General features: G+C 45.9%; 1 protein-coding gene across 1 annotated transcript in view; it reads right to left on the reverse strand.

The window, feature by feature from the left end:
- The window catches only part of ETF1 (eukaryotic translation termination factor 1), a 54,111-nt gene that overhangs the window by 22,956 nt on the left and 5,169 nt on the right, over positions 1-25,986 (reverse strand). Inside the window, exons 4-7 of the mRNA XM_073573785.1 lie at positions 14,766-14,941; positions 11,953-12,092; positions 3,474-3,612; positions 691-881 (exon numbers count right to left, since the gene is read on the reverse strand). Of these exons, the coding sequence (XP_073429886.1) occupies positions 691-881; positions 3,474-3,612; positions 11,953-12,092; positions 14,766-14,941 (646 nt within the window). The remainder of the gene's footprint in view (positions 1-690; positions 882-3,473; positions 3,613-11,952; positions 12,093-14,765; positions 14,942-25,986) is intronic.

Genomic DNA, 25,986 nt, shown 5'->3' on the forward strand with positions numbered 1-25,986 from the left:
AATGAAGCTTTTGACTTGTCGATGGGGCGTATTTTTCCCAAAACTAGTCGTCCCACACGTTATCACGCCCGTTTGAGTGTGATAACAAAATTTGCAAGAGTCCGCATCAACACCAGCTCTCTGCAGATCTCCTGCATCCATTCGGCTTCCTCCCGCCACATCTTTATGCCTCTGAAGCAGGGAGTACGCTTCCCGGCTTTAGAGACGAACTGCGCAGGACCAGAAGTGCAGAAGACTGATCACGTACACTGAGGAGCCGAAGATCAACAGAAACATGAGGAGCCATCTGTAAGCTTGGCTGAAGCTGCTACTATACGAGCAGGTTCACCGCCTCTGCCATACACAAAACTGATGACGTGCCAACACAGGACATCATCTACTGTGTCAATCACAGGGAGACACATTGAGCTACAAAAAGCGTATATGCAGCACGCGAATACCATTGCCACAGGACACTTTATAACCTGCCAAGGCAATTAAGTCTGAGGGTCGTAAACCTTCACATAGTCTGCGTATATGCAGCAAAAGACTGTCACAGCTGAGGGAAAACGTGGCAGAGACCCCCAATTGCACGTCTCCTACCTTACAGCACCAAGTACGACATTCAATACTCTGACGTTTGTGGTCACGTGGGCAATAGCTGGCAGCAGTCCCAGCACAGGTGGACTTTCCCAGTAATAAACCTCTCACCTGATCAAACATATCAGATTGACTAAGCTCCGTCTTGAAGTCAGCTGACCCCGCCAATACGAGACCAGCTACGTTCACTTTATCGCCAGAGATGAACAGCTGCACAGCAGTTTCTGCTACTTTCCTAACGTAATTGTGACGTTTCTCCATTCGTAGACGTGCGAAACGAAGAGCAGACTGCCCTCCTCTGCCTGTGGGAGGAAAAGATATTACATTATGAGGAGCAAAGACTAAAAAGAAAAAAATCACCCTTCATGTAGAGCAATATATATGGTCTAAATGGTTAAGTCTGCAGTGATTCTGTGTGACTGCAGACTTACGAATCCCACCAGCGCTTGCACTGTGGGGATTCACCTTGACTAGAAAGTATGCATGTGTTAGGCTACTTTCAAACTTGCGTTCCTTGAAGCTGCGTCGGGCTGCGCACGGCCGCCGCTAAGCTCCGGCCCTGCAGCGCCTCCTCCGGTAAGCTCCGCCTATGGGCGCATGACACTACATGCGACCTGCGTACCCCATGTTTGGCATCTTTGGCATTGACGGTGCGCCGAACGCACCCTGTTTCAGCCGGCAAACATACCTGCGCATGCCCTGCATACCCAATGCCAAAGATAGGGTACGCAGGTCGCATGCATCGTCAAGCGCCCATAGGCAGAGCTTACCGGAGGAGGCGCAGCAGGGGGCGGAGCTTAGCGGCGGCAATGCGCAGCTCCAAGGAACGCAAGTGTGAAAGTAGCCTTATACATACTCCCAGTCGGAACCAGTCTAGTGGGCGTGTCTTCGCTCCATACAGTCTACAGACCTTTGTGTGCCAAGGAGAAATGCTGTGATATTAGAAGAAATAAATCTTCTCAGCTAACTGAGCAGAAAGGATTTTTTCCTCCAGCCTCAGCTGTCTGTTCATGAGCAGTCAACCAGCCAAGATGATTTGTTTCTTCTTCCGTCACAGCCCTTCTCCAGCAGCTCACCAGTATGTGTGCTTGCGATGGAGATCTGTCGAGTTGAGACATAGGTCTAAGGAGCTGTTTTTCTTCAGACTTCAACTGATCCTAACATACGAATAGGACAGGCTACCATCTAAATTACATGACAGGGGCCACTTAATTTCTTGGGAGAAACCCTTTAGGCTAAGGCCTGTTTCACACATCCGTTTTCCCCCCCATCAGTCAAAATCCGCAGTTTTGCAAAAAAAAAAAAAAAACAGATCCGCCAATTTTCTTGGCGGATCTGTTTTTTCCCCCATTAATTTGTATTAACGGCGGATCTTGACGGATGGTCATCCGTTCGATCGTTTTTTTACGGATCCGCCAAGATTTTGCCGTCCACTCAGCGGACAGGACGGACAATGAGGCTTTTTTTTCCCTGGCCGGATCCGCAGTTTTTATTGCGCATGCCCGGGAGAAATGCCTGTGTCGGAAATTTAACCCTAAACTCAGTCTGGCGTCTGCAAAAAATTCTCTCTCTCCTTTAAAATTCTTCCTTCGCCGGATCCGTTAAAACAACGGTCTGGTGGCAAACGTTGTGGTCAGTACAGGAACGGATCCGTTGTCCGCCATTTTAGCGGATTTTAACTGACAAAAAACTGATGTGTGAAACAGGCCTAAGTTCACAAGTTACATTTTTTGCTGCATTTTTTTTTCCTAAGGCAAAACCTACTCTCTTGGCAGTTATAAACTTGCCTCAAAAAAGCAAGTTTTGCTTCGCTTTTGTTGCGATTTTTGCATCGTTTGTGTCGTGGTAAAGTTGATTCTAATCAAATTTTTGGCATAAAAAACGCAGCAAAAACTGATACCTGTGTTTTTTCAGCATTTTTCTTCCATCGTCCATTGCTTTCAATGGGTGAAAAAGGCTGAAACATGCTCCATTCTGCAAAACCCAAGATTTTGCGCATAATACTGAGGGACAAACCAAGCTGAGTGCACGAGATTTCTCAAGTCTCAAACTTGGTTGGTACTGTAAAATGCAGGTGAAAATTGGCAAAAAAACAAAACCAAAAAAAAAAAAAAAAAAAACACGGTGTGAACATAGCCTTATTGTCCATTTACACTGCAAGATAATCATGATCAAGCATTTTTTGGAACGCTCATTTCACAATAACGGTGCAGTCTAAACTGGCTGAAGCTCACCCAACAAACAAGGAAAAGGATTTGTAAAAAATGATGTTTTGTGTGCCAGAAAAATACTCTTCCTATAAAATATGGAAATCTTTAATAGTATGCATTAATACCCCATATGAAACAAATTCTATATACAGTCAATCCTATTGGGAGCAATAATATAGATAGTTAACCCTATTAGGATAAATCCCAGCAAAGTGCATAGTATAGTTGTAGGAACAAGGGTGAAGTCCAAAATATAGTCAGATCACAGATCAAAGGGGCCATCATCTAAGACCAGTCTTATGGGAAAACAATATATCAATGTATAGGGGGTGTCTAAAACTCAATATTCCTCTATTAGGATCCTAGTAAAGGTCTATCCAAAATGATCTTTTGGTTGGTTTGCATGAAAGATCATTGTTCTCAACAGCACAGATTTCTGTGATCAGGACCTACATTGCCGAGAACAATGGCAGCCTATGTGCAATGAGTGATCCATTACGGATTGTTCTGTATGCATCTGAGGTGCAGTGTGCCTGTACAGAAAGGCAATTAAACGGTTGCAGATCAGTATACATACATGTGGTTGGAGAGCAATGGACTCAAGATTTGCACCACTAATGGCTCAGAACGTGAACATTCCTCAGCTAATTGAGTTCCAGCCCCTGACAGATCAATGAGTCTCACCATGCTTCTTTGGAAGATCCACAGTGAATTTGTGCAGCACTTCTCTCGTATTGCCTTGCAGAGTTCCAAAAAGCGCTCCACTTCCATCTATTACTATGAATCCAAACTTGCTGTCATCAGAAAGGAGAGCTGTAAGAGCCTGAAAATACAACACATGCAAAACATGACAGCCTTCTGAAAGAAGAGGAGGGACACAGCCTTTTGAAGTAAATGTCACATAAGTAATGCATGGCTTAATTTACATTTAACGTTCCTTTATCTAGTTGCATTAGAGGCGCAGCTCGGCTATTGTCAACTTGTTCCGCTGTTCTATTTTCTAGGAAACTCATGGTACACTTGTGCTTAGTAAGGTCTTGTGACCACATGGCGGCCTGCAGGGAATTACACCGCTTTATGTTCTCTTAAGAGGGTCACCAGCTCACAAGTTACACATGATGAAAGGATGGAGGGTGTACACACACACTCCGGAGGGGAGAAATCACTGTACTGCTAGGGGCACAGTTCAGTCTAATTCGGGTGGGTAATAAATTTATCAGAAGACACGCCCCCCCCCCCCCAAAAAAAAAAAAAATCCCCACTAGTTAACCCTTTAGTGACCAAGCCAACTTTTACATCTCTGACCAGTGGCACTACTGTATTAACTCTGGACAGATCCCACTGTTTCTGAGAATGTTTTTTCGTGACATTGTACGTTACGATAATGGTCATATTTTTTTTGATATGACTTGCGTTTATGAAAATTTGGCAAAATTTTGAAATTTTCAAACCTTTAGGCTATGTGCCCACGTAGCGTTTTAAAACGCTCACTAAAAACCGCACTCCCAGAAATCGCGCGTTTTTTTCAGCGCGATTTCACCGCGATTATGATCGCGATTTTCGCGTGCGATATTCAAGCACTTTCCAAGCGATTTGAAGCATCGCTTGGAAAGTGATTGACAGGTTGGTCACACTCGTCAAACATAGTGTTTGACAAGTGTGACCAGGTTTTGACTATTGAGGCTGCCTATGCGGCATCAATAGTAAAAGATAGGATGTTAAAATGCTAAAAAAAAAAAAAATAAAAATAAAAAAATCGGGGTATATTTACCTTCCGGCGTCCCGCGCTGCATTCCCGGCCTAAGCGTTCCCAGCGATGCCTTGCGAGACCTGTGATGACGTAGTCTCGCGTTACTATTGCGATCTCGCGAGACCGCTAGAGTCACGCGAGACTACGTCATTACAGGGCCTTGCCGCAAGGTATTACTGGGAACGCTGAGGCCGGGAATGCAGCGCGGGACATCGGAAGGTAAATATACCCCGATTTTTTTATTTTTTATTCTTTTTTTTTACAGCGGTATGGTACCCAGGGCCTGGAGGACAGTCTCCTCTCCTCCACACCGTGGGTACCAACCGCACATGAGACGCTTAACTTCGCGCATGGTGGGCATAGGCGCACCTCCAAAAATGCGCAGCGCACGCTATATTCATAGTTGCGCACGGCCTGCGCACCCTATGCTAAAGATAGGGTGCGCATAACGCATGCAGCCCTCTGCGCTCGGAGGAGGCGATAACAGGAAGGGGCGGGCAGGGAGCCGGCAGGGGGGCGTGGCTTAGGCTAGTTTCACACTAGCGTTTTGGAGCGCAGCGACGGCCTGCGCACGGCCGCCGCTAAGCCCCACCCCCTGCCGCGCCCCCGCCGGTAGCTCCGCCCACCGGCGCATGACGCTGCATGCGCCCTGCGTCCCCTATCTTTATCACAGGGGGCGCAGGCCGTGCGCAGTATGCGTTTGGCGGCGCATGCGCCTTTTTGACGGTGCGCCGACGCAACCAAACTGCAGCAGGTTGCGTTTGGCGCAGGTCGGTGCACCGTCAATGCGCCGGTGGGCGGAGCTACCGGCGGGGCGTGGCAGGGGCCGTCGCTGCGCTCCAAAACGCTAGTGTGAAACTAGCCTTAGCGGCGCCGTGCGCGCGTCGTTTAAACGCTAGTGTGAAACTAGCCTAACATCTGGACGCTGCGGATTGGACACTGCATCCAATCCGCAGCGTCTACTGATCGTGGAAACATACCCTAAAGGTTAAAAGTTTATCAGCAATGTCTAATTTTTTTCAACAAAATTTACATAACCATTTTTTTTTTAAGTGACTTTGAGAGACCTATATGACAAAGAGTACCTAAAAGTGACACCATTATAAAATCTGCACTCCTCAAGGTGTTCAAAACCATTCAAGATGTTTATTAACCCTTCAGGTGCTTCACGAGAACTGAAGCAACGTGGAGGGAAAAACTTAACATTTAACTGTGAATTCTGCGCAGGCGCAGTGAATCATTCGGCTGATCCCAGCGGCAGATGCGCGACGTGTCTACAGGCAGAGGAAGCCGGTCACATTAAAGGGGTATTCCCACAAACGAAAGTTCATTTTTAAAGTTGTCTGTGTCTGACCGTGTATGGAGCATACCACATCTCCTGGGCAGGGGAGGAAGCAAAAGACAATACTGACATTACAGCAGGGGATCACAGGGGTGAGAGATAGAGCACGGGGGGAGACAGCTCAAACGGGACAGTACATGAGGGGAGAGAGAGAACACAGCACAGGAAGGAGACAGCAAGGGGGATAGCACATGGGGTAGACAGGTCAAAGAAGAGAGCACAGACGGGAAATGTCAGCACAAGGGGAAAGAGTGGGTAGGTGGGTGAGCACATGGGGGGAGGGGGGAGATTCTCAATGCTGCAAAGCCTGCCCCCATCGTGACATTACTGCCCTCCCGATGCGATAGCATTGGGCCTCCATCTAGTACATACATATATACTAAACACGTTACACAGGATATAAAGCAGGATGTGGACATTTTAAAGATACAAAGGAGAGCTCTGGAGAGAGCACCATGCACAGAAGCAGTGTGAGCTTTGCTGAATGGAGCCAGCGCCACCCACACAGCAAGCCATGCCCAGCGTCCTATACTTCTCCCTGATGTGACACCAGAGGAAGCATGGAGATTCTCAGCCATCCAGAGATCATAGGACCACAAGGGCAGCTGATATTACAGCAGGATGAAGGAAAGCAAGAGCTTATCTATGGCAGTAAGTTCACATGAAAAGGACATGTAATTTAGTGGTCAACCCACAGAAGAACTGAGCGGAAGATTTTTCCAGGGATGAGTTGAAGTTTTGAGCGTCTCCATTTATTTTAACATACAATTATATTATAAAAAATGTTGCCATTGCTTTTTGGGTTCACTTTTTATGACATTCAGAGTGAGGAAAAATAACTTTGTAACATGACTCAAAAATAGAAGACAGACATGTACAAAAGACAGGCTGTACTTCCTACATAGCTGGCCAAAAACCAGAACGAGGATTCAAAGCATATGACCAGCTCGATAACCAAGAAAGCCATGTAAACATAATGGATATCAGAAACAGCTATGAATAGACACTTCTAAGTTTATTTTTCCAAATAGTATTCAGGAACAGAGAGAGCTGCAATGTCCTTGTACAGATAATACACAAATGTATAACGTTCAGTAGTAACACTGTGCAATAAAGAGCCATGTGCAGAGTCACCAGTGTATACTGGAAAAGAATCATATAGCAATAAGAATAACATGAGTATCACCAAAGGACGGGGCTTCCTCTGGGGCCAAGTTCAGTGGCTTGACTAGTGCCTTATATAATGAACAGTTATAAAAACATAAGTAAATTACTTGATCTGCATGGTGGAAGGCAAAACTGGAATCAGCATTCAGAGATCCCAAGGCGCACACGTGCTGGATGCATAGTGATAACATAACCTATCTTGATAGCACTACTTAAAATGGGCACAGTTACATTATCATTAGTGTCATTTAGGTACATTTTTGAGTATTTCTGGCTATTTTTTAGTCGCATGGTCTATCACTATGCATCCTCACCATAAAATTTAGCTTCAGATATGTCACCTCACAGTCCTGATCTGAACATCATTGAAAATCTGTGGCTAGACCTCAAAATAGCAGCGCATGCAAGACGACCCAACCTCAAACAAGAACTGAGTCATGTCTGGCTACAAAAAGTGTTTACAAGCTGTGATACTTGCAAAAGGGAGTGCCAAAGGGAGTGTTTGCTGTCATCTAGTGCAACCTTTCATTTAATGGTACAATCTCTGCTCCTGCTACAATCCCTGTTTGCTGTCATCTAGTGCAACCTTTCATTTAATGGTATATAACAGTGCCTACTGAATGTTTGCCAAATTCATTAGTTGCATTGAACTCAATACTTAGGGTACTGTTACACTTAGCGATGCACCAGCGATCCCGACCACGATATGACGCGGTTAGGATGGCTGGTGCATCGCTAAGTGGTCGCCAGTGAGCTGCCAAACAGGCAGATCTCATCAACGACATAGCAGCGGGCGGGGGTCGCTACTTACCTGTCAGACGAGGAGATCCTGACGTCCTCCCGCCCGCGTCCACGCGTCGCACGTCGGCGCAACAGGAAGCACCCGACAAGAAGTGGTCCAGGACGTTCTCGCGCGATCAGCTATAATCAGCGGGGGAGCCGGTCTGAGGCACGTATCACATGTAGCGATATCGCTAGCAATATCGCTGCTACGTCACAAAACCAGTGACATTACAGCGATACTGCTAGCGATATCACTATATGTAACGGGCCCTTTACTGCTGTATAGCCATGTTGGGGCCAGTAGAGATGTTATCAGGTGTAAGGTGTTACGAGCATATGGACGTAGCCAGGCCCTGTGCCTTTGATTGTCTAACATCCCCTGGTGTGCTACGCAATTGGTAATTTATTCCAAATCAGTTCCCACAATCCCTCTCACCTGATCCTCTACTCAGTCCTATATATTCAGATGCCACCTAGGGGGGCACGTGTGTCGCTGCAGCAAAAGTATCGTGAAGATGCAGTTATTACTACGGCAGTTAGTCTCAGCAGGAGTCAGGACCCAACACTATCTACCTGTCTCTTTTGGATATGTCTGCTGAGTAAGCCCTTCTTATTACTTGGACTTAGCTTTTCTTAACCTATCTTATTTCTTCACCATGTTTTCATATGCCCTCACAGTGTTTGCTCCTTTAATCCTCACTCTCATTCACTATCCCCAAACCCCAGCACCCTCTAACTCAATAATCATCTCCCCTTCCCTCCCCACCTGACCTCCTCTGCTGAACTGCTCCTCAACCTCAAATCTGTCCAAATGAAACATAAAACAAGCTGCCCACTCTCCTTCTCCCATCTGCTCTCCCTTTCTCTGCTTCTCACTGCTGGTGACATATCTCCCAATCCCGGACCCCCACAGCTCATACCCCCCCATTACTTCCCCTTCCAACCGCTCCTTATCTAATAAAAACTACCGCAATCTTTCCTACTTAAAACCTGTGCCATTGACACCCAACCCCCTGCTCCCTCTCAGGAGCACTTTGGAATGCTTGCTCCATCTGCAATAAGCTCCATGTGATTCATAACCTCTTTCTCTCTTGCAATCTTGCCTTCCTCGGCCTCACAGAAACATGGCTGACATCCTCTGACACCTCCTCCCCTGCTGCGCTGTGTTACGGCGGCCTACACTTCACCCACACTCCTCGCCCTGGCAACAGACACGGTGGAGGAGTGGGTCTTCTACTTTCTTCCAACTGCACCTTCAACCCAATCCCACCTCTTCCCTCGCTAATCTTCCCCTCTCTCGAAGTCCACTCTGTCCGCATCTACTCTCCCCTCCAACCTCCAAGTGGCCGTCATATACCGACCTCCAGGCCCAACCACTGCCTTCATTGACCAATTCTCTACCTGGCTTCTTCATTTTCTTTCAACTGACACCCCCACTATCATCATGGGTGACTTCAACATCCCCACTGATACCCTTCAGTCAGCAGCCTCCAAACTCCTATCCCATACTTCATCCTTTGGACTTACTCAGTGGTCCTCCTCAGCCACCCACACAGACGGACACATATTAGACCTGGTCTTCACCCGCCTCTGCTCTCTTTCTATCTTCACCACCTCCTCTCTCCCTCTGACCACCATCTACTCACTTTCTACTCACCCATGTCCAGCAACACGCGCACCCCCGCAGAAACCTTGCGCACCTAGACACCCACGCGCTCTCTGACTCTATTCTACCACTGGCATCCATATCCTCACGAAAGGGGCAACCATGTCAATAGCTGATGCAAGAGTGGCATTGTAGAAAGCAGTGGCACCGTCTGTGTCATGCCAACCCTCGACCCAACCGCTATGTCCAGCTATCGCCCAATATCGTTGCTCCCATTCGCTTCCAAACTCCTGGAACAGCACGTCCACGCTGAACTTTCCTCCCACCTATCATCTAACTTGCTCTTTGACAATCTACAATCTGGTTTCCGCCCCCATCACTCCACTGAGACAGCCCTGACCAAAATTACTAACGACCTACTTACAGCCAAATCAAATGGACAATACTCTATACTCCTGCTTCTAGACCTGTCCTCTGCATTCGACACAGTTGACCACTGCCTCCTACTACAGCTCCTCTCCTCCTTCGGCATCAAAGGCCTTGCCCTATCCTGGATCTCCTCATACCTTTCCAACCGCACATTCAGCGTCTCCCACACCACTTCCTCATCCCATCCTCTCTCTGTTGGAGTCCCCCAAGGCTCTGTTTTAGGACCCCTACTCTTCTAAATCTATACACTTGGTCTGGGGCAACTCAAAGTCCCACAGATTCCACTACCACCTTTATGCTGACGACACCCAGATTTACCTCTCTGGCCCAGACATCACCTTTCTGCTGTCCAGAATCCCAGAGTGTATCAGCCATATCCTCCTTTTCCTCTCGCTTCCTCAAGCTCAATGTGAACAAATCTGAACTCATCATCTTTCCTCCATCTCTCAGATCTTCCTTATCTGACCTAGCTATAAAAATTAATGACATCACACTTTCCCCAGTACCGAAAGTCCGCTGCCTCGGAGTAACCTTTGACTCTGCCCTGTCCTTCAAACCGCACATCCAAGCTCTTTCTACCTCGTGTCGCCTCCAGCTCAAAAGTATTTCCAGGATCCGTCCTTTCCTCAACCCTCAATCTACTAAAATGCTTGTGCATGCCCTAATCATCTCCCGCCTCGACTACTGTAACATCCTTTCCTGTGGTCTCCCTGCTAACACCCTCGCACCTCTCCAGTCCATCCTTAACTCTGCCGCCCGACTAATTCATCTCTCTCCTCGCTACCCCTCCGCTTCTCCCCTCTGCAAATCTCTTCACTGGCTCCCATTCCCTCAGCGTATCCAGTTCAAATTACTAATACTGACCTACAAGGCCATCTATAACCTGTATCCCCCATATGTCTCTGAACTAATCTCCCGATACCTTCCCTCACGTAATCTCCGGTCCTCCCAAGACCTCCTTCTCTCCTCCACACTTATTCGCTCCTCACCCAACCGCCTCCAAGACCTCCCGAATAACCCCTATTCTCTGGAATTCTTTGCCCCAACAAGTCCGACTATCAACCACATTTGGATCCTTCAGACGGAACATGAAAACCCACCTCTTCAAGAAAGCCTACAGCCTGCAATGACCCCGCTGCCTCCTTCTCTCTCACCACTACCGGTGATATCACCTTAACCAACACCGGAACTGCTGCAACCCACCAACCTACTGTCTCCTTCCCCACCATCCTGTAGCATGTAAGCCCGAAAGGGCAGGGTCCTCTCTCCCCTCTGTATCAGTCTGTCATTGTTAGTTTGTTTATTGTAAGTGATATCTGTAATTTGTATATATCCCCTTCTCATGTACAGCACCATGGAATCAATGGTGCTATATAACTAAATAAATAATAATCATGCAGGGTGCTTAAAGTTTTGCATCAGCCGATTTTCCTTTCCTGTAAATTTTTTTGAAACATAAATGACGATATATATTTTTTTTGCCTAAAATAAAAAAAGAAATGTGCAATCTTTAACTGTTGGCCTTTTAGAGATCATTTCATCTATTCACAACAGTAATTTTGACCAAGGGTGCTTAAAACTTAAGCACTTAACATAGTCAAATGAAAAATATTTTAATTTAACTCTTGAGAAGCATCCAAAGGATTGATATAATCCCCGAACGCGGTTTTGAGCTCCTAGATGGATGCAATTCCTTTATAAAAAAACAAAAAAAACAAAACAAAAAAAAAAGGTCTTGTTTGGGGGATTTTCTGACTAATAAGCCCATCAAAGTCACTTGCCAGGAGAGACAGAAGGGGGAAGTACAGGGCAGATGAGATTTATGGGTCTGGGCCTAACAAAGGGAATACAGGAGGTGGTGGCCACGGCTTAGCTCTCACCATGTGCCTCTAGGTGTGGCTCTATTGTTACACACTGAACTCCCTCACTTCATCCTGTCTTGGATCAGGAGACCTCCTCATACTCCCAGACAAGTTCTGACCAGAGACTACTTTACATTACTACCAAGTCAGTGCTCATCTGGTCCAGCCACAATGCTGGCACAAGCGAGCGACACAACATAGGGACAGAAGTCAGGACGCCATACCTCTGTGTGGAACTTGTTATCACATAAATACAAGGATGTGTTGATAGGTTTGAAGGGTTCAAAGTCAATGTTCACTTTCTTTTCCTTTCCTTCTTCTGTTACAATTGTTCCGCAGTAAACCACTAAACCATTTGGTGGTACTGAAAGAAAAGCAGGGATCAGAGAGGAAATCTGGTATAGCTGGAGGAGACAAATAACAAAAGTCACATCGTTTTCTCGTGTGTTTAATGATCGGTCATTTTCGCTGAAGTACACCCAAGTGCGAATGCAGACATCCATGCAACATGGTCCGTGCACGGACTGGCCGCAGGTCTCCTGACCAGAGTGTGACAGCTTCACAAATTCTAGGAGGCCACCACACTTAGGTCAGAAGACAAGCGACCAGTCCGTGCTTGGACAGTGCTGCACGGACATCTGCATGTGCAGTTGCCAGATTGTAGCCACAGCAGTTCCTTATTTTTACTGCTCCTTACACAACAATCCATTTTCCTGTAAGCCCAAATGTTGTCATCACGGCCATGGATGGGGCGCAGCTCAGGGCTACTGAGGTTTTTAGGTGCAGGACGACACCTGCATGGAAAGTAGCTAGAATATAAATTTAAGTGGGCCCATAAAGAGTTCTCAGCGTAGAAATACACACTTCTCCGTACGCCACTGCAACTTGTTGCAGTTCCCGTGGGGTCGGCGGGCGCGTCAAAACGAAGCATCCGCATACATCCGTATGTCCTGCATTCTCAATGTTAAGGATAGGTACGCAGGACGCATGCAGAAGTAGGTGGACCTAAACGGAAGTATTGAAGTGGGCACAGCTTCAGAGAGGAAGTACGCAGCCGTCCGCAGAGCCCCGGTACGCAAGTGTGAACTTGGCCTTAAGGAGCACAACACCAAATGTTCATTACTCCACTCCGTATACAGCGCATTTGTACCAGTCATTAACACGTCTCTCCAGATTCATCAAGAACGCTAACTTTCTCACTGGTCCTGATGAGGGTACATGATGAAGTCAGACACTCCCGATTCACGAGGAGGTGACTGGAGTAACATTTCTGGGGTAGGGAACGTCACACGTCATGAATTAGATGAGCGGTGGCGTCATGTCTCTGCAGTGCCCCTCCCAGGTCCAGCCATTTTGGCACACCCTGAAAACCTGGAGTGAAAAAAGTTTTCAGAGCAATTTATGCCAGAATTCTGGTGAAAAAGCTTTGATGAACCAGGGCCTGTGTGTTTAAATAGTAGGTTACAATGCAGCACCTTTAGGAGACTTGGGGAACTTTTTACTTTAGTCTTTATTACCACTGTCACTTAGAAGTGAATGCCTGGGCCAGTCTTGGGCAATATTCACACTTAGGTTGGGGTCACACCTGAGTGTGCAATGCGAGAAACTCCCCCATCAATACCCGACACTGCCGCCGGCACTTGGGACCAGAGTGTGCGGCTGCATAGAAATACATACAGCCGCACACTCCGGTGCCGAGTGCCGGCGGCAGTGCCGGGTATTGATGCGCGAGTTTCTCGCATTGCACACGCATGTGCGACCCCGGCCTTACCCTGGAGTCAGTAACCATATTAAATCATGAACAGCTATCCTTGCTGTAAAAACGACCAACACATTGGAAGTCAAGGAGGCACGTTAGGTGCTGAGGAAAGCTACACAATGGATTCTGGAGTAATTGATTTCACCCGTTCATGAAAAGGGGTTTTCCAACTACAATGCTAATGATTGCATATTCTCACACATAGTGGAATGAGTAGAAGCGGATCTACCTGGGGGCCATTATCGATGTGACAGGAGGGGCGTTCTGCTCTGCACACGTTCATCTTATGCCATAGCCGATTGGTGGGAGTGTCAGGCATTGGATCTGCACCAATCTGATACTGATGACCAATCCAAAAGATATACTTTTTGTATTGCTTTATTTTCAATGAGGCACAAGGGGAATGATTGAACTTTGTGTTTTTTTTAAACCCCTTAGAAAACTTTGACAATCACAATCTCCTATATGAAAAGCTGACCACGCACCAGGCATTCATAGGAGATTTACAAGGGAAAGCTTAGGGGTTTTCTGCAGAACCCAGGCTGTCATGACAACCCATTGGCGTCTGCCCGGTGCGTGTTAAATGGTGCTGTCAGATTGGCAGAGTCTGTCAAAGGCACAAAAGCTGATCAGATCAGCTCTCATGTGCGGGGAAAGATGTGGGCTCTGCGCCGGAGCCTGCATCTAATGCAGGGAGATGACCATGGATGTACCTATATATCCAAGTTCATTAAGGGGTTAACTTCAATTTTCAGTAATTTTATTATGTAATAATTGTAAAAACACAACCTTATTTGCAATTTAAGACAGATATTTTTTAGCTTTTCTTGCGACATTAAGACTTGTATACAGCTGGTTGCCTAGGTGACTGACCACCACTGATGTCCAGCAGTGGTGGCCAAACATGCACAGTGCTCACAAACTTTACTACTGATGTTGTAAATAAAGCTATGAAGCTGGTGAGCATGGCCATCTCTTTACCATGGCTAGCTTCAGTCTCACGCTTACCAGCTAGCTACCATCGTCCTATTAAACAAAGATGTCTCCATCTGCTTCCCGGGACAGATACTAAGACCACATGCACACAAGGATTTGGTCAGTATTTTACCTCAGTATCTGCAAGCCAAAACCAGGAGTGGAACAGTCAAAGGAAAAGTGTAATAGAGACCTCACCACTTCTGGATTTATCACCCGCTCCTGGTTTTGGCTTACAAACACTGACCCGTGGTATAATAATTTCTTCCGCCTTCATGACGACACAATGCTATATAAGCTTACCTTTATTGTAGAGCTTAAGCCTCTGTTGTACAGACGTAATTGCTCCCAGGACAGACAAACGGTTCACACGAGACTTAATGTTAGACGCTGTTCCAAACTCATCTGCCAACATCTTGGCCACTCTCGAAATTTGGTCTTTGGGAGGAATGATCAAAGAGATCATGCTGGTGCCATTTCTGCAAGGGGAATACATGAAAGACAGTTCAATATGGAAGTACACACACGTCATCAAGGTCACTTTCTGACAGAATGGCCCCTTCTTGTTCTGCAGCTTACACTATGTGAACAATTATAAGATAAGGTTCGATATAAAGTCAGATCTGTACTCCAGGTCACCAGGAACTCAACAAAAGGGAGCTGCCCAGCTCTTAACGTATCCAGTCGCTAAAAATTATATGTGTAGAGAGTCGCGTCACCCAGTCATAAGGGCCACATTACAGGATTATTAATTTGTACCAAACCACTGGCCATACATGGGAGCAGTGTACATAACGCCGCCATAAACTGGCTTATGTCCAGAGAACACGTGAACTGGACGCTCACATTCCAGCTGTCCAATCCTTCGCACATTCAATATTTGCTGCAGAAATATGGTACACTTCTCTTGAATAGAAAATGCTGCACAAAATAAGCATTATCTATGTGCTTTTTCACCCACCCCATTCATTAAAATGTGTGCAAAACGCTGAGAGAGGGTGTATTGCAGGTATGAAAGTGAAACTGCCTCAAATCTGCGAGGAAAAAAAAAAAACAACATGTACGAGAGACTTCATGAATCTCATTCACTTTACTGGGACAGTAAGCAGCTGTTTTTCACCACAAAAGAGTGACGTGTGAACATAGCCTTACCCCAACATGTGTCAGAGAAGAGTTGGAAGACCCCCATACAAACCAGAAGGATACCCAGCTTTTTTTATGGGAGTGTTAAAGGGGTTTTCCCCACAAACTACATTTTAATCACTAGATCTTATTAAAATAATGATTTCCATAATTGTATGTGTAAAGAAAAAATGCTCCTGGGCTGAGAAGCTTATACATGTCTGACTGTGCAGGGACATGGTCTGATCATACCACAGCTCCTGGGCAGGGGAGGAAGCAAGAGAGTATACAGACAGGACAGCACGGGATCACATCTCCTGGGCAGGAGAGGACGCAAAAGAGGATAGAGACAGGACAGCATGGGATCACAGCAGATTCTTTTTGTGAGGCAAAACATTTCACTGCCCATTTTTAAGCAATGTTTTACCACAAAAAAAAAAGCATAATTTTGCAATCCCATGCTGTCCTGTCCGTATATACTCTTGCTTCCTCCACCGCCCAGGAGCTGTGGTATGATCAGACGATGTTCCTGTATGGTCAGACACGGCCATTACACAGTACAGAGCAGAAGCACATATACAAGAATTTTTTTTTTTTTTAAACATCCAACTGTGGACTTATTTTTAACCCAAGATCTAGTGATTAAAATGAACTTACTTTTTGGGAAAACCCCTTTAAAAGAAAACCTCTCACCATGATAATGCAGCAAGAGTCTGCAAGCAGCATGTTAAAGAGCTGGGGGAGCGGAGTAGATTGATATATAATTTTGTAATAAAAGCTTCAGTATAATCTGTTTCAATCATTTAGTCATCTGCTCTTTCTGGGATTTTCAGTCCAGTGAGAGATCCTATCAGTGAGTGACAGCTATCTCTATGCACACTAAGGTTCCCGTTTCACATAGCGACGCTCCAGCGATCCCGACAATGATACGACCTGGTAAGGATCACTGGTACTTCGCTATATGGTCGCTAGTAAGCAGTCAAAACAGGCAGATCTATTCAACGATGCAGCAACGATACGGCGATCTGTATAAAGACCTCGGCGGTTGTTGAGACCTTGTCACACAGCAGCTATTCTGACGACTCACGCCTGCGTCCCCGAGTTCTGCGTCGCCAACGAGGTCGCTCATTGGCGTCAAACACAGCGATGCATGCTGGCCAGCGGGACGCCAACGATCAAAAAATGGCCTAGGACATTCGAGCACGATCAGCGATATCCAGCGGGGGGGCCGGTCGCCGCTATGTGTCACACGTAGCGAGATCGCTGGCGAGGTCGCTGCTGCATCACAAAACCTGTGACGTTTCAGCAATCTCGCTAACGATCTTGTTATGCGAGACAGGGCCTTAAGGCCAGGGTCAGATGGCTGTAAATTCTTTCACCCCAGACAATCCAGCCAATTATGCAAATGACACATAAGAGTGTCAGTTTGTGATTCTCTCAGCTGAGAAAACAGTAGCACAATAAAGGCCCCGTTGCACATAACGATGTCCCAGCGATCCCACTCAAGGATCCGACATGGATGGGATCGCTGGGACATTGTTAGGCTGATCGCTGGTGAGCTTTCACAGACAGCCCCTCCAGCAATCAGGACCAGCGTGCACGCTGGTTTCCAAGGTAAACAGCGGGTAACCAAGAGCCGCACGGCTCTTAGATACCCGCTGTTTACATTGGAAACCAGCATCAAGAGTCGCTGATCTCACTGTCACACGCAGCGATGCACGCTGGCCAGCGGGAGACCAACGATCAAAAAAATGGCCCAGGACGATCCTGCGCGATCAGCGATACCCAGCAGGGGGGCCGGTCGCTGATCCATGTCACACACAGCGATATCGCTGGTGAGATCGCTGTGGCATCACAAAATCAGCGATCTCGCTGGCGATATCGCTGTGTGTGAGTAGATGGAGAACAAAATGTCTCCATCTTTTCCATTGTGTCAGTCTGTGGAAACCGGACTATAGTCAGGTATCATCAGCGTGCAGTCCGATGTTTCCCATAATAGGATCAAACTCAGACATGTTATTTTTTTTCCTTGGAGAGAGGAACCCCCCCACGGGATAACATTGGTCCGAGCGCGATCTGATGTTTTGTTGTATCACACTCAGATGGAAACTATAGTGGTGTGCACCTGGCCTTATACAAAGAAAGCCATCAGTCAATGATGGGGCCACCCACTGTACCGAAAGTCCCAGAACAGAGTATAAATGACACACAGGTTATACTGAACATTTTCTAACAAATCTGTATATCAATCCGCTCAGCTCCCCTGCTCTACAACATGGTGCCTACAGACTGCATTTTCATGGTGACAGGCAAGGCTGTTGAGTCAGAAAGCCAAATCTCCGACTTCAACTCCTCAAATTCCATGACAGACTCCAACTCCATCACACCCTCATACCAGAGCTGTGGAGTCGGTAAGCCAAACCTCTGACTCCTCAATTTCCATGACACCGACTCCACAGCACTGGTGACAGGTTCCCTTTACGACTCCTTTACAGACACCCATCAAGCCGATGATAGTTTAGCTCCATTTCTGTGGAGTTATGGACAGTACAGGAGGACGAGCGATGGTCTATAGCCCAATGCTGTCTGTACGAGGTTAGGTGCTGCCAACAATGATTGCTATGGCCAGCCACAAACTGATCAGCAGATATCTACACAGGGTAACAATTATAAATGAATGCTTGTTCAGTCATTAGCCTTTAGCAATGTGTTAATCGCAGGATCATTGCAACTTCAATTACTGCAGTGTATCTGAAGCTATAACCTCAATGGGAGTTTGGCCAAACTCTGCATTTCACTGTATACCTGTAGTAGAGCTACCTAGTACTGTGCACAAGACAGCAGTACAATAAGCCCAATAGTACCATCTGTGCCCCAGCAATGACCACATCAACCCATCCCAACATGGCCTCACGCCAATCCCCCAGGTAGAAATTAAAACAGTGAGGGTAGTATCCTAAAATAATTATTAATGAAATATATATAATAAAAACTAAATAAAAACAACCCCTATGAAAAAATGGATGGCAGACCATCCAGTGAAAGGACCACTGTACATACTGAGTATGGTGGAAGATGAAACCGGCAAGGTATCAAAGGGATATAATATATAAAGCAACACACAAAATAAATGAAATAGTCAGAAAAATAGCCTTTATTAAAATCTAAAACAATAATGCGTGTACACTTTGAACAAATAAAAAGGCATCCCAAATATATACATGGTATTATAATTATATAATAAGCTTTGTAATAGAGCTTTTTTAATAACCATGTCAAACTGGCTCAATAATGAACACGCAAAAAATACATTAAATGGCCCCCCAAAAAAATGAATAGTGCAATGTGTAACAGATCATGTTGGCAAAGGCCAATAAAAAAATGAAAGTGCGCAGATAATGAACAATAATTGCCAATACGTGGTGAAGTGAAAACGCCACTCAATGGAAAAAAGCCACACAATAGATAAAAAGAGAGGGGGACCAAAGATTTGAACAATTACCTGGTGAGCCAGTAAATGGTGCCTGATACTCTTGCAGTATTTTGCTGCACCTGCACACCACCTTATTCGTTCCTGGACAGGCAATAGTGCGTGTGCGCCGCCTCGGTGCCGGTGGTTCACATGGCGACGGCGTCTCTCCATGCCCTGACATGCCGGGTTTACCCGGCGGTGTTTGGTCATGTGACGCCGCGCGCGATGTGTCTTCCGGGTCGCGGTGACGGCGCATGTGCCGTCATGTTCCTTGCCCGGTACTGAACTCACTATAAATGGATGCACCGGCCACTAGTACATCCACCCCCTGACAAAGGAGATCAACTCCGAAACGCGCCCCAGGTAGTAGCAGACTAAAGTCACAGGAAACCATGGAATGGAATGGGCACACTGCTGCTTTTTCAGGCACGCAAACCTACAGAGGTTTTCATGTGGAAGACACCGGTGTCTCCCCACCCCTGAATCGTCTGTAGTTTTTAGGTCATATCCAGAGCGCTGCTCTGACACTTGACCCCGGCAGGGTGTGCAAAACACACAAAAAGACATCTTCTGAGTCTTACCCTTGACATTATTTTAAAAGTATAACAAGCCAAATCGCCTGAAAAAGCCAGGTTACTTCTTTTAACCGCTTGGTGTCTTTTAGCCACTTCAGGTGTCCCAAGATGCTCAAAAGACTGAACATAAGCACCGTAAGTAATTTTCACATAGACAGGGATACGTGCATTATTTGAAGCGTTTAGAAAGCCCCTTAACACGTGGTTTTCAGAGCGGAATCTGTTGTAAAAGGAACAATGTACATATTCCCAGAGTGACTGTGAGGACACAATACGTCTACCGGGCAAAGATAAATTTTACAATATTACAAGCCTCACAGTGATAAATTAAATACTTAGAGGTTTGTCCACTACTTTTTCATTGATAACCCATCTTTAGGAATGGTCATCAATGTCTGATTGTCCAAGATACAAGACTCCCGCTGACCAGCTGTTATCGGTGGTGGCGGCCAGAAAAACTCACTTGCCGAGCAGCTCCGCATTCTGGTAGTGGACGCAGCTTGGTACTGCACATCTGCCTCCTATTCTAATCAATAGATGTATAGTTCCCTGCGGCAGCCACTGTCAGAAAACTGCCAGCTCTGCAAAAAAGGATTTCTGGCTGGCAGTCGCCAACAGCTAATCGGCAGGGGGTGTTGGACCCCAGCCACTCAGACATTGATGCCCTAAGGATAGGTCAATTAAATAGTGGGCATCCTCTTTAACCCCTCAAAGTCCAATGACGGATAAATCAGTCATAAGGCGCCTCCTCCTCTCATCGACTGAGCCCGCACCTTCTCCGGCACATGACAGCTCTCCGGCACATGACAGCTGATAAATCAGCTGTCATGTGCCACTAACAGCCACGGGTGAAATCGCAATCCACCCGCGGCTGTTAACATATTAAGTACCGCTGTCAAACTAAGACAGCAGCATTTAAAATTGCCATGCCGGAAGTACATCACAAACCATGCCCATGTCACATAACCGTGGTTCGCCAATGGGTTGGCATGACAACCCAGGGTCTGCAGAAGACCCCTGTGGCTGTTAATGCCGGATCACTATGAGCGCCGCCCAGTGGTCAACGCTCATAGCGAGTCATCATTTCTGCTACACAGCCCTGCTGTGTGTAGCACAAGCAGTCAAAAGATCACAGCTGCTAACCTCCCATGGAGACTATTGAAGCATGCAAAAAGTTACACTTTAATTTTTTTTTTTTTTTTAATATTTTTAAAGTTCAAATCATTCCCCTTTTGCCCAGATTCAAAATAAAAACAAAACAATACAACAAACATTTGGTATCGCTGCGTTCAGAATTGTCCAATCAATATATCAAAAGAATTACTCCGATCAGTAAACGATGTAACGAGAAAAAAAAAGTAATCAAAATATCAGAAATAGGTTTTTTAGTCGCTGCAACATAGCAATAAAATGCAATATAGGATAATCAAAACATCGTATTTATCCCAAAGTGGCATCAATAAAGACGTTTTGGATCAAATATTCAGCAGTGTTTGATCAGTGTCAGATTTTACCATCAAAGGTTCATCAGTTCTTTTCTCAGGTTAAAAAAAAAAAAAAAAAAAAAATCAAAGTGATGGCACTTCTTAAGCTTCTATCAGTGACAATCAGTTGTCAGATTTTTTTCACAACCCAGTGTCTTGCATTGGCAACATTGATCTGTGACCAGGGTTAATAGCAGACATATATCAGTCAGAAATCAAACCCAACAATGCAATGGGGCCGACGACCGAGTCATCAACAATACACAGACATGAAAACAACCCCATAGACTATAACAGGAACGACTCCTATGTGTGATAACCACAGACAGAACACAGAGGTGAAAAACTGACATCTCAATGAACCAAGATTATAAAGCCTAAAGGCCCCTTTACATTTAGCGATGCACCAGCGATCCGACCCGGTCAGAATCGCTGGTGCATCGCTAAATGATCGCTAGTGAGCTGTAACACAGGCAGACCTCACAGCGTTGCAGCAGCGACGCAGCGCACGATACTCACCTGTCACACACAGTGATCCTGACGTCCTCCCGCCCGCGTCCAGCGTCGCTCGTCGGCGCCAGCAGGAAGTGCCCGACGAGAAACGGAGCAGGACATTCTCGCGCGATCAGCGATGGACAGCGGGGGAGCCGGTCGGAGGTAAGTATCACACATACCGATATCGCTATAACGTCACAAAATCGGTGACGTTATAGCGATATCGCTATGTGTAAAACCCACTTAAGGCCCACCTTGCTCTGGCCAAAACATTATGCTGGGAGCTTCACGCCTTGTTCACACAAAGCATAAATGCTGCGGTTTTTCTACAAGTCTTCTCCAGGTGTCTGCACCATAATATGCGATAATCTTATCTTTATCTTAAAAACTGTGGGGTTTTTATGCTTTTTGCCCTGTATCTGATGCTCTTTGGTACAGATTGGAAAGAGCATATTTAGAGAAGACCTCCTGTTACGCTTTATTCCGCCTAAATCGGTATATATGTGGACGTAATATAGTGACAGCGTGATCACGCACTCACTGACGTCACGGAGGAGCGATCAGAACAATGCTGGATCCCACAGAAAGCAGCGGGAGGGGAGTATACCAACACAAACACTACAGTGCACTCACAGGCTTAGGGGGGCTTCTTAAAAGCCTTTGTTTAGTGTACAAAGCTTTGATGCTACACTTAAAATCACAAATGCATGGGGGTTGTTTTCCACTTTTTCAGGCTCTCCATAAAAGCCCTACAGAAAAAAAAAAATACAGTTCAAAAGTGGCACGAATTTTCATGGAATCTTTTTTTTATTTTTTTTTATTTTTTTTATACACAGAAAATGCAGAAAAAAAAAAAAAAAAAAAAACACACAGGATTGACTCTGCGAGGAAACATGGTCTTGGGGACACAATGCACTTAAGTGCCATTGTTCTCCACTAGCGGGTAAAGTTTCACTCAAGTCCTGATATTTCCGGTACTAGAAAAACCAGTACAGTGCCATCCATGTACACATGGGAGTCACCCGGGTGCACTGTCCGTGTAACACCTAAACATCTGCCATTTGTATTCTGGAACAGGTCACACTTTATATATTGATGTCAGTGCTGACAGGGAAAAAAAAAAAAAACAACAACGGACATGTCTACATGTGGATGACACGATCCGTATGAATACACGGACATGTGCACAGCCCCATAGATAATGGGTGTGCATATACAGTGGGTTCGGAAGTTATTCAGACCCCTTTAAATTTTTCACTCTTGTTTCATTGCAACAATTTGGTAAATTCAAAAAAAGTTCATTTTTTTCTCATTAATGTACATTCTGCACCCCATCTTGACTGAAAAAAAACAGAAGTGTAGACATTTTTGCAAGTTTATTAAAAAAGAAAAACAAGTATCACATGGTCATAAGTATTCAGACCCTTTGCTCAGACACTCATATTTAAGTCACAAGCTGTCCATTTCCTTGTGATCCTCCTTGAGATGGTTCTACTCCTTCATTGGAGTCCAGGTGTGTTTAATTAAACTGATAGGACTTGATTTGTAAAGGCACACACCTGTCTATATAAGACCTCACAGTGCATGTCAGACCAAATGAGAATCATGAGGTCAAAGGAACTGGCCAAGGAGCTCAGACAAATGTGGCAAGGCACAGATTTGGCCAAGGTTACAATAGAATTTCTGCAGTACTCAATGTTCCTTAAGGGCCTGTCACACTAAGAGATATCGCTAGCAATATCGCTATAACTTGTGACGTTATAGTGATATTGCTAGCGATATCGCTGTGTCTGATACTTACCAACGATCCGCTCCCCCGCTGGTTATCGCTGATCGCGCGAGAACGTCCAGGACTGTTTGTCGTCAGCTTCCTGCTGTGACGACGAGCGACGCGTGGAGCCGGGCGGGAGGACGCAGGATCGCCTGGTGTGACAGGTAAGTAGCGACCCCCGTCCCCACCGATGTCGCTAGTGAGATCTGCCTGTGTGGCAGCTCAATAGCGACCACTTAGCGATGTACCAGCGATCCTGACCGCGTCATATCGCTGGTCGGGATCGCTGGTATATCGCTAAGTGTGACAGTACCCTAAGAGCACAGAGGCCTCCATAATCCTTAAATGGAAGAAGTTTGGGACCACCAGATGTCTTCCTAGACCTGGATGTCCAGCCAAACTGAGCAACCGTGGGAGAAGAGTCTTATTGAGAGAGGTAAACAAGACCCCCAAGATCACTGTGACTGAGCTCCACAGATGCAGTAGGGAGATGGGAGAAAGTTCCACAAAGTCAACTATCACTGCAGCCCTCCACCAGTCAGGCCTTTATGGCAGAGTGGCCCAACAGAAGCCTCTCCTCAGTGCCAGACATATGAAAGCTCACATAGAGTTTGCTAAAAACACACAAAGGACTATGAAAAATAAGATTCTCTTGTCTGATGAGACAAAGATAGTACTTTTTGGTTATAATTCTAAGTGGTATGTGGAGAAAACCAGGCACTGCTCATCACCTGCCCAATACAATCCCAACAGTGAAACAAGGTGGTGGCAGCATCAAGCTATGGGGGTGTTTTTCAGCTGCAGAGACAGGACGACTGGTTGCAATTGAAGGAAACATGAATGGGGCCAAGTACAGAGATATCCTGGATGAAAACCTCTTCCAGAGTTCTCTGGACCTCAGACTTGGCCGAAGGTTCACTTTCCAACAAGACAATGACCCTAAGCACTCAGCTAAAATAACCAAGGAGTGGCTTCTGAACAACTGTGACCATTCTTGACTGGCCCAGCCTAAGCCCTGACCTAAACCCAATTGAGCATCTCTGGAGAGACCTGAAAATGGCTGTCCACCAACGTTCACCATCCAATCTGACAGAACTGGAGAGGATCTGCAAGGAAGAATGGCAGAGGATCCCCAAATCGAGGAGTGAAAAACTTGTTGCTTCATTCCCAAGACAACTCATGGCTGTACTAGCTCAAAAGGTGCTTCTACTCAATGCTGAGCAAAGGATCTCAATACTTATCACCATGATATTTCAGTTTTTCCTTTAATAAATTTGCAAAACTTTCCACATTTCTGTTTTGTTTTCAGTCAAGATGGGGTGCAGAGTGTACATTAAAGAGAAAAAAAAAAAAAAAAAGGACTTTTTTGAATTTACCAAATGAAACAATGAAACAGTGAAAGATTTAAAGGTGTCTCCGGTTTGTGTGAAAACTGGCACCACACGTACTGGAAATACTGATGTGTGAAGGGGGGCCAACTAGAAGTTAAATGAGTATTCTCATTTCTAAGATCCTATCCCGATATGTAGTAGGTGTAATAAAAATATTAGCAAATAACTCCAATTAGAAATGTAGTAAAGGTTTTTTGATTTGCCATGTCTCTTTCCTCATGTGCAGGCATTGCAGGACCTTAGGTATCCATGGTTATGACCATTAGCAGCTAGCCAATTGCCAGTGATTCAGTGGACGCAACCATGGCTACCTAAGGTCCTGCAAATGCTTGCACATAAGAGACATAGCGAATCAGAAAAACTTTACTACATTTCTTGTTGGAGGTATTTGCTAATATTACTACACCTACTTGGGATCGGACCTTGGAAATGGGAACACCCCTTTAAGCACTAAGTAATTGGAGGTGATGATGGTCCACTATGTGCACACTTTTTCAATGATGGCACTCGCGGACTTTGCATCTCTGAAGGCCTCATGTAGTAGACCTCCATGCATCATTTGGATTGTTAGGGCGGATACACCACAAACAGGTGTTGACCTTCGCACAAGGAGCCGAAATTCTTCCAGAAATTGTCCTCTTACAGTGACTAATGAGTGTGCACACAAGCCAGGCAGGTATGGCTCACCTATGTAACCCCTCAGATCTTGCTGCTGGGCAGGATCTCGAGCAGCTCCATAAGTACCCATCTACGAGCAGTGACTACAGAAGTCTGGTGATCTGGGACAGACCTACGGTGTCACCATTGGTTCAGGCCGTCACTGTCTCCCCCTGCAGTTCTCTTAGATTACCAGCTTTGTCTGAATCAGGTTTATCACAAGCTGACAACATCATTTCCAGCACAACAAGAGCAGAATGACTGCACAGTACAGATTACTCATCCACTATAAAGATGATCATGAACTGGCCACACACCTACTGAAGAAAATGAGGTACCTGGGTGGGATGGGGGAGGGAGGCGAGGCCACTGTAAAACCCAAAATTATATTGGAGAGTCACAAACATACAGGTGGCTTTGCTCGTTTGGACTTTTAGTGGCCACCGCTGGCTCCTATGACTAAGTGACGATTAGATGGCCAACATACCACAAAATAATGGCGCCCCCCCCCCCCCCCTTCCATCACTCACACACTGCAGTCTTTCATTGCCCACAAT

Source organism: Dendrobates tinctorius, unplaced genomic scaffold, assembly GCF_039654945.1.
Source record: "Dendrobates tinctorius isolate UK_male_01 unplaced genomic scaffold, ASM3965494v1 ptg000036l, whole genome shotgun sequence".
Taxonomy (NCBI): Eukaryota; Metazoa; Chordata; class Amphibia; order Anura; family Dendrobatidae; genus Dendrobates; species Dendrobates tinctorius.